The 14,654-nt window shown below is 33.4% G+C and overlaps 1 protein-coding gene across 6 annotated transcripts; it reads left to right on the forward strand.

Annotated features, from left to right (window-relative positions):
• Positions 1-2,918: 2,918 nt before the first annotated feature.
• LOC131029451 (non-structural maintenance of chromosomes element 4 homolog A) lies at positions 2,919-12,327 on the forward strand. 6 transcript variants are annotated; one of them, XM_057959945.2, is made up of 9 exons: positions 2,945-3,058; positions 3,318-3,385; positions 10,048-10,272; positions 10,388-10,468; positions 10,656-10,914; positions 11,006-11,096; positions 11,234-11,447; positions 11,555-11,646; positions 11,741-12,327. In XM_057959945.2, exons 3-9 carry the CDS (start codon positions 10,071-10,073, stop codon positions 11,966-11,968), a joined length of 1,167 nt encoding a protein of 388 aa, XP_057815928.1. In that variant the 5' UTR covers positions 2,945-3,058; positions 3,318-3,385; positions 10,048-10,070; the 3' UTR covers positions 11,969-12,327. The 6 variants fall into 6 exon arrangements, with proteins under 6 accessions (XP_057815927.1, XP_057815925.1, XP_057815928.1 ...); XM_059219949.1 differs by having other exon boundaries at positions 2,946-3,058; positions 3,282-3,385; positions 10,057-10,272; XM_057959943.2 differs by having other exon boundaries at positions 2,946-3,058; positions 10,057-10,272.
• The last annotated feature ends 2,327 nt before the right edge of the window (positions 12,328-14,654 follow it).

Below are 14,654 nucleotides of genomic sequence, written 5' to 3' on the forward strand. Positions count from 1 at the left end.
AAGTACAATATTTCATACATTTATACATATCTGAACATAAAGAGCGTATAAACCTACAATCAATATTCATATCTAACCCATTAACAAAACAATCTTACTTTAAAATAAGACATAATATTTCACATTCACTCATGCAACTTGGATTTAATTCAATCACCGCTTAAATCATGCATCGATGAAATCACAAATGCACAAACAAACTTTTCTGCTATGGTGTGTGAGAGATTCCATCTATTCTAACGAAATACAAGAGCTAAGACAACTCTACCCGAACCATGTTCTCGCCTTCATCAGCGTTCACCAGTTCCTGCATTAACTTGCACTCAGTTGCTCATTAGAAATGACGATCCCAATTTTGCAATAAAAATTATTCATGATCATTCAATTGTATATAAATCATTTTAGTGCATTCGATCTCCTATATTATTTCATTGACAATTCCAATTTCATTTCATTTCCATTTCATTTGCGAAACATAAACATTATTTTTCTAATTAAATAATTATGGAAAAATAGGGTTCGTGACACCACACAACCTGCATCAGTTGGTCTCAGGTTCCCCTTTGCACCACCATCAAAGTTCACCTTGATCCAATCTCGATCTGGAGGTATCCAATTTGTTATCCTTACTTCACCGTCAAAAGGATGAACCCTTTTAGGCCCATTAATAGGCAGCATTGTTGTATATGGAAAATATCTAATAACCCTATATCTTTGTAACAAATTATATAATTAATGATAATTTTCAATTTGTGGTGTTTTGGAGCACTTAGAATTTTAATTTTATTGTTTTGCATCCATTATTTCATGAATATTGATGTGATTTGTAATTGAATGATAAAACTAAGTTTTTAGATTTGATATTTTAATGTTGAGGGACATTCCACTAGAAGACTTTGCAAATTAAACCACTAGATAATGTGGAGATTTTCTCCCAAGTTAAACAACCCAATTGAAAAGAAAGTTTCCTCTATCAAATCCTTCAACCATAGCATATCCTTTGAGTTCCTCGAATAAGTAGGTCCCATGTTGTTTTTTTGTCAACCATACACAATATAATGTTGAGCATTAACAAAAAATATGATTTCATGTCTTAATTTGTGTCTTGTCGCTAGGAAGCCTAAAACACATAGACAATCAAAGTGGAAACTTCTTTGATGTGGAAATGCCTTAACAATTGGATTCTCAAAATATCTCTTCAATAAGGTATGATAAATTTTATAAATAGGTATTTATATATTTAATTTAATTCACACCATATCAAATATTAAAAAGTAAACTAATATCATTAAAATTAATTTATACAAAATTAAAGACTAAATATGCTTTATACAACTAAATAACAATAAAGTTATTTTATCAATACAATTTGACAAATTTGACAAATTAATATTATTAAAAAAAATCTTTAATTATAACCATTGAATCCCATCACTTTAACAAGAGAAAGTAATCATAATTTCTTCCCAACAAAAACAAAATATATTAATCTTTACTTAAAACATAAGAACAATTGTTTCATATGACATATGATATCTAATAAATTTTTATTATTAAGATAATATCACATGCTTTCATTAAATGCATTTTGGTTAAAATATAGCACCGGTAGTTGTGCATTAAGTTATGTTTTATTGATGCACCGATGTGACATCACATGATTTGCTAATTTTTAGATCTAAAGAATACACTTCCTTCAACTAGGGGATAGGACATAGTAGTTGAACACATTCCAATTGTTGTGATAGTAGTTGTTGATTTAATACCCATATGTTGATTTAATGTCCATTTTTTTTGACAACATTGTACCAATAGTTGCAACTTTAAAGTTGTTATTGCTATGATGACTACCCATAATTGAATGAAATGTATCATTAGTTGTACAAAACAATCAATCATGTGATGCCACATCAGCTGCACAAGTATAGGGGCCTCTTTTGCATGACTATTGGTTTCACTTTTTTTTGGCGCTGTTTAGGACACCTTGGCAAAAAGTACGTTGATGTGACACCATATTTGATGATGTGGCTCTGAAACCTTAGTTATAAGCAAGGAACTTGCCAAGTAAGTTGCTGTAAAAAAATGAGAGTGATTTGAAATTTCCACGTAGGATTTTGAGAAGCGTGAAATTAAGGTGCACAACTACTGGGTCCTCTCCCCTATTAGCACTCATGATTAACACTAACAATTTTAAAGTCACAACTACTAATGCTATATTATTAAAAATATTGGATACTAAATCAATAAATGCTATAAAAACTATTAGAGCATGGTCAACTATTAGGTCTAAATCCCCTAGAATGGGAGAGTGAAAATAATAGAGATGAGGAAAATAGGCCTCCTCATGAACACCACTAACAAATTTTAAGTCATAACTACTAGTGCTATAACAACTATTTGAACATGCTCAACAATTAGATTCTCTCCTCTAGAGAGGAGGAGAGAGAACAATAGACAAGGTGGATAAAAAATAGAGAAATAGAGAGATTGAATGATATAAGAAGAAAGAGAAAGACTAATTTAGGTTTAACACCTATTTCACATTAATGATATCAAATTTTCACAATCTATATTGTATTTTAGTATTGTTTTTTTCTATCAATGTTTTGAATCACACTCAAAAAATAGAAAAAAAATAAAAATATAATTACAAATTATCATTCTTTATAAATTAATAAAAAGCAAATTTAAAATTCAAATATAAATTTTAGGCTAACCATTATCCGCCGCCCACTCGATGTAGCTGTTAAAATTCAAATTCCGGAGTACCTTTTTTTTACTATAAAAAAATCATTTCTTTAATTGAAAAGGAATATTCTTAGTCCAATATAAACGGGCAAGTCAAATCCCGTTAAAATTCAAAATCTGACGAAGCGGCAAAATAGGATTAAAAAAATAAAAAAGCAAAATCCGATACAAACAAAGCGAAGTACCTAGGCACTATAAAATATCTGTTTTTACTTTTCCTTATTTTGAAATTCCGGCTTCACTGTATGCGCCACGCTTACGTCGGGCTCAATACTACATTCAGGAACTCATTCGCCCTTCTACGCCTCCGGTGAGTAATTTTGAAATAATTTTTTCTCAGGATTCTTTACTAGTTTTGAAGTAATCTTGAGCGATTTGTGAGTCTGGAGATGTTTGGAAAATTGGATTGCTAGGGCGCTGAAATGAATTTCTTGTGATCTATGTGCTTAAATTTTCTTTTTCTCCCCGGATGGATTCATCTGTTTTCTGGGAACACTTTATTGTTTAAGGCATCTTATTAGGTATACGCTTAGGTTCTATTTGTAAATCATGGTGGATTTCATGGTCAGCGTTTAATGGCGCGCGGGGGATAAGCTCGAACCTATTTAGCCTTATATGTGAAGGCATTTGAACCTAGGTCGGTTTTTTTTCAGATATTATTTAATTTCAAGTGTTATAATGAAAACATATTTTTAGATTTAGACTTGAGGTATGCCCTTCCAAGGGTTTGGAAGAGAAGAAATAAAATAAAGATAGCTTTATCTAGAGGGTCATGTATTGAATTTGTTTGAGTGCACTGGATTAGAATTCTGGTTCTGGGTACATGGAATTAACTATCGCATAAAGCTAAGCATGTTTGGCCTTTTCTAATAATTCATCTTTACCGCAGCAAGGACGGTAGGTTCAATGCAAGAGCATGTCGGAGTTGGGTTTACTAGTTTTAAGGTCCTTTCTACAGTGTCTGGAGGGGGCCCTGAAGGAATCTGTTGTAAGTCATTGAGTGCCTAAGACTTGAACTTAGGAATTCCATGTGTTACTGTTGGGTGCTTTACTACCGAGTCATATGTTTGGACTTAAGCAACATGTGGATTGGATCTCCAACAGAAAGCTGAACTAGAGGATATTTTGTGATTTTTTAATTTGCCAGGAAATATGCAAAAGATGGTAACTGAAGGATGCTAAGAATCCACGTTCTTTGGTTCTTTACCTCTGAGGCGCAAGCCTGCCTGTATTTATCATGAGATTTACCCTAAATGAAAAGAATTTTGAGCCCTGAGACGGACACAAACCATTGGGAAAATTCTGTTTGTTACATGGACACTGCTGGGCCTCACCGAAAGCTAGTGTCTGAAAGCGTTTTACTATATTTGTATTTTGAAAACTATCTGGTCTGAATTGGTTTAGCTTTTGAGGCGCAGGAAATGCCAAACCACATTTATTAGCATACTGTATATCCAAGTTCAATTGCTTATTTGAAGCAGTTGCCTTTTTTATTATAAAACAAGCAGAGCTAGCAGCAGTTGCCACCTTTGAATAACTAGAACTCTGTTTGGTGTGTTAGGGGAAGCAGCCTCATAAGAATGGCTGCTTTGTACTGCATATTTGTTATTTAGAGGAGGAGGAGTTCATGAAGCCCATCATTTCATTATTTGTGTGAGCTCATATTCAGTTGTTTATCAGCAACCCATAAAGATTTGCCTCTGGTGTGTGGTTTTAATTTTCTGTGATTTGTTACTTTTGGTGTTAGAGCTCATAACTCTTAAATCATCAAATTATTTGGCATTGTAGTGTGTTTTTCTGTGTTCTTTTTTCTTGTTAAATTTCCCTTACAATAACTGTAGGGGATCTTTAGGCATAGATGCCATGCCTGAGAGGTATCTCTTTAGTTAAAATCACCTAGGACTTGTATTTTGCCTTGACAGTTAGGGTATGCACACCTAGAATTGGATATGGTAGTTTATTTCATAGTGAAATAACTTGGACTCAGCAATTACTCGGCAGGCATAAAATTGTTAAAAACTTGGGACTCCACAATAACTCAAGAAAAAACTTGACAATTTTATTGAACATATTTTTTAAAAAAATATTCTCAAAAAGCATGTATTACTAAATTTGCAAAATATATTATCAATTTCCATCATATATAAAACAAAATTAGAGTTATATACATATCATAGACCCAATGGGATTGGGGGGTAGTGCCCCTCATGGGGGTTTTGAGGCAACATCCCCAACAGGAAGGTTGAGGAGCAATTCCCCTCATGGGGGTTTGGGGGCAACGCTCCTAATGGGGTCAAGGGGGAGTGCTCCTTGGGGGGGTTTGGGAGCAATGCTCTCAGCAGGGTTGAGTGGTAGCGACCCTCATAGGGTTCTGGGGTAGCGCCCCTAGCACGTTCCCTATTGCAACTCAGGGCAAGCTAGAGGGGCAGAGCTCTTGCCACCAAGCCCAATTTAAGGCTTTGAAACCACACAAACCTTCAAGGAGCATGCAGCAAAATTAGTTGTCCCTTGCTTTTTTATTTACAAAAATGTGTCAAAAATCATATAAATTTTTTTACATTATGAATTTAGGTGAAAAAACTAAAGATATACTGATTTAGGAAAGTTTTTTGTGAAAAGCCTTAGAATTATTAGCGAGTTTTGTGCAAAACTTACCATGAGTTTTTCAAAAAATTGCTAGCGAGTTTTTTTAAATGAGTAACTCACTATGATTTTTGGTTCTGTGAATTTTTCAACTATGGTTTTATTTGATTCAAATGCTTAAAACATTTACATATATCAACATGTAAGATGTCTCCTACGGAGTTGAGGATGGGCATTTGCTATGAAAGCTATGATATTTATCTCTTGTCTCATCCATTTGACTCATGGATTATTTATCTTATTTGGCATATGGATTGATTTTTCCATTTCCATTTCTATTGTATTTGCTGTTGTTTAATTCTTGTGAATTTGAATGATTTTTTCTACTGATTTCTACTTGTTTGTGTTTTATACTCAGATTGTGCCCTTTAGCCATCAGGTTTTCATGGCACTAAATGACATTTATTGCCAAAATTCTTATTGTTCTGGGAATCCTGCGTTTTATGTTTTTCAGTTTTAAATTGGTTGTAGATGTTACGGGAAAATTCTATTTCAGGCTTTTATAACCTGCCTTTAGAAGAGTTTTGTAATTTTAACTGAGGTATTTCCATATTTTGTCGAAGAATGATTGGATGACATCTAAACCTATTGTATCAGCATGATAGGTTTCCATTTAAGCTTTTGTGGGATTATGAAGACAGAAATGATAAGAAATAATATCAATGTTAACTTCTTTGCTGTTGTATCTTGTTCTAATACAATTAGGATACTATGCTAGTTTTTTTAAGAATTCAAAGTTTAAATAGGCATTATGATTATTACTTCAAAGACATCATTTTCCAAAATCCATGAAATTGGAACAATTGCCTCTGGATTAGATTGTGTTAAATGCAAAAACTAACACAATCTAATCCACAAGCAGTTGTTCTGATTATTACTTTGTCAAGTAAAGTGTGTATAGCAGAGTGACTGTGCAAGTTTTTTCATCTGAAGGGTATGTCTTGGCATGCAATCTCGTGCCATTATACTTTGCTGCCACAGGATTTTCCTTTGACCTTGAGATATAATACATGTACAAGCCATTGGACAATAACTGCTTTTTATCATTGATTACAACCTGCAGTCCAATAGGTCCCTGATGTATTTCATTTGAACATTGCCTTCAAGCCCTAAATTATGTTTGCATTTGGAACTCTATCTATTTTGAGTTCTATATGTATGTTACACGAGAAATTTCTCTACACTTTGATTTTATGGTTGCTGGATTTATTGAGAATAAGGTAAGTTTAGCACCTCTAGACAGTATTTTTTCTCTTGTTAATCTGCTTATGATTTCTATGGACTTTATTTCCTAAACTTATGTTTCAATTAAATAATCTCTGACGAGTAGAATAAGTTATGTTTAAACAGTTATGGTTTCATTGGCAATCGACCTTTATGCATTTTGATGATACCGATGACCCAAAATATTGTTTAACTAAAAGAGGGGTAAAAATTTATTAGATCAAAGAAAGAGATACAAAGCAAGAAGGGCCACACGTCCAACAGAGAAAAAATTACACAACTTTGTCAGTTTCCACTAAGTGGTCCAACAAATGAGACATATCCGGAGATAATATTCCCCTATCCACTATTCTTTCTTGAGTTCAATTTGTAGTTTTTTTGCCCTTCTTTTACTTCATCCACTGCTAGATCTTAGACACTTGTTTTATACTAAGTCATCGCATTCGGCGAATTTGATCCACGAGATTTGAAATTCAACGAACTTTAAAAAACCCTAAAAAGTTCATTTAAGTTCGCATTAAATTCCTACAGTAGATGGGTTAGGTTTTTTAATAAAAAATGTATTTGAAACCGTAAGCTTCCTTCACGGGTCTATTTATTCACAAACGTCTAGTGTTGGAGAAGCTACAAGCACAAACAAAGGTGTCCAACACGACCAAGCAACGCCCTGCAAATCTGAACGGAGGTGACACCCTGCAAGTTCAACACCCAACACGACCAAGCAACGCCTTGCAAGTTCGACGCTAAAAACTTGATGCCCAACAATTCCGATGCGAAAAACCCGCCCTTCAAGCTTGGCGTGACCCAACAAGTTTGATGTCATCACAAGTCGCGTGAATAGAATTTCATTGTTTAAGTTTTTATTTAGGTTTTTATGTTCATTTAAAGTACTTTTTCCTTTACGCTTTTCTTTTGTTGTTTTAATTCTATTAACATTTAAAAGATATGTTCTCAGAACTTCTATTTTTAATTTAAAAAGACTTAGATGTCAATAATATTATTTATGTTAAATTTTTATAAGAAATTAATATTTAACTATAATAAATTTAAATTTAGCATCTTCTTCTTTAAAAAATAATAGTTAAACTAATTTAATAGTTTATTGGATATATTATTTATATATAAAAAATTATATAAGCCGAATTTAATGTCGAATTTAATTCGAATTTTATACATTTTGAATTTTTTCCTTGTCGAACTTCATTCGAATTTCAAAGTTGTTGAACTTCGAATTCAAATTCGAACCTGGTGACTTAGGTTTTATACAACAATAGCTAAAACAATTTCGTGGGAGCCATTAACTGTTTTATACAACAATAGCTAGATCTTGTATAACAATAATTAGTTTGCATATAGTTAGAATTGGAGACTTTTCTTGAATGGCCTTAGTGGGTTGAGCTTATATTTTGTGCACTTTCAACCCACTTGTCATAGTTAAGCAGAGAGGCTGAGATGCTATTGATGAAAGTATGGTGTTGCCCTTGGTTCTTTAGTTCTAAACCTAACCCACACATCCTTGGGGATGCATTCCTTGCCTAAAATGACTTCGTCCTCTGTAGGAGACACTTCAGGAATGTAGGGACGGATTTGAAATGTCCCCATACTATCTCTTTTCTTTTTTTTTTTCAAAATTTTGAAATATATTTGGGATGTCAACAAATTTATAGGGTATGCCTGGGTATGTTCTGTAACACACCCAAGCACATTTTAGTTACTTCTAAAAAAAACTTACAACCTTTCAATGTCTGTTTGGTTTATGACACACCCATATAATATTTACAAAAAAAGCTATGAAAATGGTGCGTGCCATGAAGGACTATGTGGTTATGAAGGTTTGTGTGTGCTTCCCCTAGATCCCCCCAAACCCCCACCAAATTGTAAGTCTGACAAGTAATAGACCAATGATCAATCATGATCACAAAATCTACAAAATACATACCCCTTCTTGTAGTCTCATCTTCATAGTCGAAGTCACAGTCAATGGTTATCTTGTTTCATATATCAGACAAACTATTCAGTAAATAAGAACTGACATAGCCAAAGTTGGCATACATTCATTATGCTGCTGAATACAATTTAAGTCATGGTCAGCAGGAAATGCCACTTTCATAATGCAAAAAATTATCAATCATGCCCAGAGAACTCATAGATCAATCCCATCTATTAGTATGCCAGCTGAAATCAAACTGAAACATAACTAGTTATCTTTTTACTTAACCATCACTCTTTGTTAATGAGTTTGACAACAGAAAATGCAGTCTTCAAGGCTTTAGAAAAACTTCAATAATAGATTCCTCATCTAAATATATGCACCATTTAAACATTGCTTTTGATAGTCAAATATAATCACATACTTACATTTTCTAATCTAATTTGTGGAGCTACAACTGTCATTTCTTCATATTTGGAGTGGTAATGAGCACTCCAACCTACTGCAATTCTAGCAATCCCAATAATATAGTGAAGCTAAAAAAACCATTAAAAGGAGAAGAAAACGCCATAGATCAACTCAAAACTTAGAAGTAAAATTTGAAGGTTTGTCGCATAAATTGGTTGACATGTCTGAAAGCAACATATATGCCTGTGTGTGGTTTGACTATTAGATTTTATTTATATGACAAAAAGCTAGTAAAGTTCAAGGAAGCAGTGTAAGATGGTTGATATTCTTTACTGACTAAATATTCATGAGTAAAGTTCGAACTAACTACTAAGGAAGCAGTGTTGGCCATCTTAATATGAAGCACATGTTATGGTATATTTTCATTAAGCAAAATGTTGTGATATCATAAAAAAAACTATTGATGGCACACTTTGGCACAACCCATTTGATTTTCAAATAGTATTCATCAACGAAAATGTGGTGGGCGGCTTGAATCTGTCATATGGTTGCATGGTGTGCGCATAAATTGTTCAAAACCTCCTTCCTTTCCTCTTTCCTCCCTCTTGTGTTGCTTATTTCTCCAATCAATATTTTGATCAAGTTAAAAACACTATTAATTTAACGCTTGGGCACAATCCATTTGATTTCAAATAGCAATCAGTAAAGAAAATGTGGTGGTGAGCTTGAATCTGTCATATGGTTGTGTGTGCATGAATTATTTGCAACCTTGAATTCTACTTTTAGATGTCCCTTGGCAATAAAACCTGTGGAAATGAATAGGTCAAGGTGGATTGGTTTATTCGTACTTCTAAATCTTTATTTTTAAATATATTGTCTTTCGATTGGTCATATTACATCTTTGCTTTGGAATCTAGTATTTTGTTGGTAGGATAACTTAATCTTAAGAAATAGGAAGACAGAAGTTTTATTTGCAATTGCAGGAACTCTCCTCAAATTCTTTGTTTTTTCTTAGACAAAAGCAAATTCTCCTCAATTTCAAGATATAGTATTAAGTTTCATTCTTCTAAATCAAATTTGTGGAAACTTGCAAGTTGGACCAGTTGATATTGAAGGGATGGCCAGAAAGCGTGGTGCTGGGGTTACAACAAATGAGACACAAGAAAATTCCTCTCAGGGGGGAAGAGTATTGCAAAAGGAACGCATCAACCCTTCTATGGAAGGACAAGAAAAACTGGGATTCAATGGTCAAAGTCAGACTACTGTACAGCGACGTATATTAAGATCTCATTATCATGCCCTCAAAACTTCAATTGCTGGTATGGTTTGCTTTGAGCGAAAGAATTTTCTGATGATTTTCTATTGATATTAAAAAAAATGAATATTGCTTATTTTTAATTTAAGAACCGATCGGCAAATTCTCATTTTATCCAGAACAGAAAGAAGACATATTGAAAACAGATTCAAGCAAATTTGACTCTATATTTAACAAGGTTGAAAGCTTGCATAATCTTGGTGAGTTTTACTGGTCTACATTCATATACTTTCATATTTAATGCCTTTATTTTGTTGTGCTTTTTGTCATGTGAATTGCTAACCTGTGTTTTTCAAATATAGGAGTCAAGAAAGTGTTCTTTTTGGTCTTTGCTATTCTTTTATCACTGTGAGTTTTTCTTTTTATCAAACAATTTTTTGTTTTCAGTGCAGAAGCCTCGTGAACAAGTGGCAGATGCTGAGACTCTCTTTGATATCACAGCGACGCTCTTTGCAACTGTCAAGAGGTCACAAAATAGTGATGGTGTAACTCCAGTTGATTTTATTAGTTCTCTTCTGACGAATTATGCTGGCCAAACCCATGATGGCGAGGCTCTGGAGAGAAACGATCATATTCTTATACCTTGGGAAAAACTTGGGTGTTTAGCATCATCTGCTTTTCGTGATGCATCGGGTGCTTGTACCATGTGAGTCCCATGAGAAATATATTAAGGCATTTGCTATGTTTAAGTTATAAATTTTAGTTTGGTAAGACAATCATTTATATCCTTCTTACAGGCTTGGTCCTATGGATAGTGAACCTAAGCAGAGGAGAGCAGTTGTACAAAGAAAGCATACTAAGCCTACCGAGAGGACTCGACCTGAAGCAGTATGCTTTTTGGTGCCTAAGTGTATCTTTTCCTTAATGTTCCATGAGTAGGCATGTAGTTTTGTTCAAGATAACATTTCTTGTCTTGTTCAAGGGCTTTGAATTTTTCTCTTACAACTGAATTCTGTGTTTTACAGGTAAAAGAGTCTGAGGAAGAAAAATCAGAAACAGACACGAATATGACAACAATGTTCAACATATTGCGAAAGCAAAAGAGTGCTAGATTGGAACGCTTGGTTTTGAACAGAGTATCATTTTCACAAACTGTTGAAAATATATTTGCACTTTCATTTCTAGTTAAAGATGGCAGAGTTGAAATAAAATTGGACGACAAAGGCAACCATTTTGTTGGTGATTTTCCACACTCATTTCTTATGTTTCTTGTGCAATTCTAGTTCAGTCTTTTACAATTTTGAATTCATATTTGGGCCACCTAATTTTATCCGTTCTCTGACCAGAGCCTAAAAATGCACCCACATCCAAAGAAATTCAAACTGGGGAAGTGGCTTACAGTCAGTTTGTTTTTCGGTTTGATTTCAGAGATTGGAAGGTATGCTAAAGTGGACTGTTTCTTAGGCATATGTATTTAAATTTTCGTTGCAATAAATGTTATTTGTAATTCCTTGGAGGTTTTGGCTGTACAGTTGATGATGGACGCTGTAGAGGGTGGTGCAGAACTGATGCCTCATAGAACCAATTCAGATAAAGTTGTTGATTCTGAAAAGGCTGTGGAAACTCCTATTAGAAAGTTATCAAGAAATAGAGGAAGGGTGTTAGTTGGAACTGAGCATGCTGATGAATGTGCTAATGACAAGGATGGTGAAAATCATGAAAGGCCAGCACAGAAGAGGAGGAATAGGTGCCTTCTATGATATAGGACTTCGTATAATTAACATCTACGTTTCTATTATTGCACATGATTCCTTGAGAGTCAAGAATTTAATTTAAACAAGTTGCTTGCGAACATCTTCATCTTTGCATATTTTGTACAAGTTAGAACATGTGAATTTCATCCATTCAGTATATCAGTGTCCATGGTTCTAAGTCTTGTACGCAGTTTGGTCATGTAAAGTTGACCCACTTAAGCAAGGTGAAATTTGATCTGTAAGATGATGAGCAACCACATTGTTACACCATTGTAACTTTTTCAAACGAACTTCCTTTAAAAAGGTGAATCTTGAATAAATGGAATATGAGACAACATAAAACAGCACAGCTGGTTACTTTTTAAGATTGTGATTTGCTTTTACTTTGCATCTGACCTCAAGTACCTCGATGTGCTTTGTTCATGCCTACATTCTGTTGTATGACATAGGAAACTGTGATTATTATGATTGTAAATCTCAGCTCAGACATCCACTGTTCCGGTGAAATTCCAGGTGCGGTCAAAACTGATAAATGCTTATTCCTGTTATCATTTGGTTTGAAGCCTTGTAGAGTTTTGCATGTTTAGAATCTATTGAATTGTGGAATAAGCATCATAAGCACTATTTTTTTTTGTTTAGAGCATAAAATTTTCCTTGAGAAATCAATAGATTGGAGGAACTTGGTTGACTTCATCAACTATAAATATTGTGCTTTATTCTTGGTTATGTTTTCTGAATGCCTGCATTAGAACAAATCCAGTTAATGCATTAGATGGAAAACAGAACTAAAATTGACTCGTATTAGAGGAAAGACTTCAGAAGCAGTAAGCACGTTTTGTGAAATTAAGATATTAAATTTGAGAGGCAACAAACCAGGTTTAGCTTTTAAATTGCAAAAAATCTCAAAAATCTAACTAATATACATTTGATTGTTTTAGATTTCATTATGGTACTAGCTTGTTAAATGTATGTCTTGCATCATTATTGGCAGAGATTTTATGTTGCACTCCTAAAGAATGTGCTTCTTTTGAATCCGTGTCCACACATTAGCGCATTCTTTAAGAAGGATTTGTTTGAGAACTTCTGGTGTTTTCTTTCACTTTTGAAATGAGAACTTGGAGTGGAGAATGAATGCTTCAGATTTTGTTTGGGCCTTTTGTTTTTCATGTAAAATTTGAATTTGTTTAAGAATTTTGCAGTATTGGTTGTTGATTCATTTAAGACTTAAGTATTTGATTGGAATGTGAAAAATGATCTTTGATTGATTACTTGTTTCAGATTGGTTTCGAATGGATTTTGATGATTTAATGTTTTCAATTTCGTTCTTTTCATGTGGAGCCAAAGCGTGAACAATTTGGTATTATGAGTAGTTCTTTGTGTGTCAAGCTATTGTGACCTTGCTGATTGCTGGTTGTGATTTGTTTTAGGGGTTATTGAGACCTTTGCCCTTTTCATGTGGAGCCAAAGCGTAAGCAATTTGTTATTATGAGTAGTTCTTTGTGTGTCAAGCTATTGTGACCTTGCTGATTGCTGATTGTGATTTGTTTTAGGGGTTATTGAGACCTTGCCTAGAATTGAACACTTTTACCTTTTTGGGAAAATTAGTTGATTGATAGGGCTCTCAACACATTAAGACATTCTTTGTTATTTTTGGGCAGTTTTTGTTTGTGGTTGATCTAGAGGGTAGCTTTGATTGAGTGTTTCTTTTGACTATGCATCAATACATTTTGTAGCTTAGGAAATAGGAAATCATCACAAACAATATAAACATACTAATCTAGCTCAATCATGAAAGCTCATTGTAATGATCTATCCTAATTACATCCAATAAAGACATAAAGATAAAACATTCAAAAGTAAATACTATGCAAACAATATGCAGATCTGAATGCTTCCTTCATGTGGCTCCATTGTTCTTCTTTCCTCTTCAAATAGTTTGGTTGTGGATCTCACCTACAAGTGCACATACATGATTGAAAGCAAGTAGGTAAGAAAATTGCTCAAAAGTACTCGAAGCGTGATTGATTAGAAATTCGATAATTTGATTAGGGGATTGATTGAAGAAATTCATCCAATTTATAGACAAATTGGAGAGATGGATCAAATTAGCATGATTCAATTCAAATGGAAATTGCAAATCAATTATGTCAATTATGACAAATTATGACAAATTATGCACTTTCTATGCAAAATTTGTTGATTGATGATTTATGACAAATTATGACAAACTTCTATGTCAAAAATTGATTGATTGTCAATTATGACAAGTTATGACAAATTTCTTTGTCATTTCCATGAATTTAGGAGAGAAATAGGAGGAAATTGAAATTAGGAATTAGAAAATTAGGAAATTAGAGAATTAAGAAATTGATGAAAATTAGAAATTAGGTAAATTAATTAATAATTTGTCATTTATTAATTAATTCACAAAGAGGAATAATTAGCCAATTAAATGACCATTTAATTGTGACAAGAAAACTTAGGATAAATAAATAATTTATTAATCCTAAAGGGAGAAATGACAAACAAGGTTAAATGATTAAATCACGAAACCTTAGAAGATGAATTAGGCCTTGATGAAAGATAATTGACTCGATCATGATTTTGATTAACAAAGGACCAATGTGATAAATGATTTAATTGATAAAATGCGCCAATTGACGAGGAACAATGACTAATTGATCCAAATTGA

Source organism: Cryptomeria japonica, chromosome 4 (genome assembly GCF_030272615.1).
Source record: "Cryptomeria japonica chromosome 4, Sugi_1.0, whole genome shotgun sequence".
Classification (NCBI taxonomy): Eukaryota; Viridiplantae; Streptophyta; class Pinopsida; order Cupressales; family Cupressaceae; genus Cryptomeria; species Cryptomeria japonica.

Bases quoted from the DNA above. Each gene is read 5' to 3' on its own strand.
- LOC131029451 (XM_057959944.2), top strand. From the start codon at position 10,071: ATGGCCAGAAAGCGTGGTGCTGGGGTTACAACAAATGAGACACAAGAA. The intron at 11,448-11,554 runs GTGATTTTCCAC...TTCTCTGACCAG, and splicing joins CAAAGGCAACCATTTTGTTG to AGCCTAAAAATGCACCCACA. The intron at 11,647-11,740 runs GTATGCTAAAGT...TTGGCTGTACAG, and splicing joins TTGATTTCAGAGATTGGAAG to TTGATGATGGACGCTGTAGA.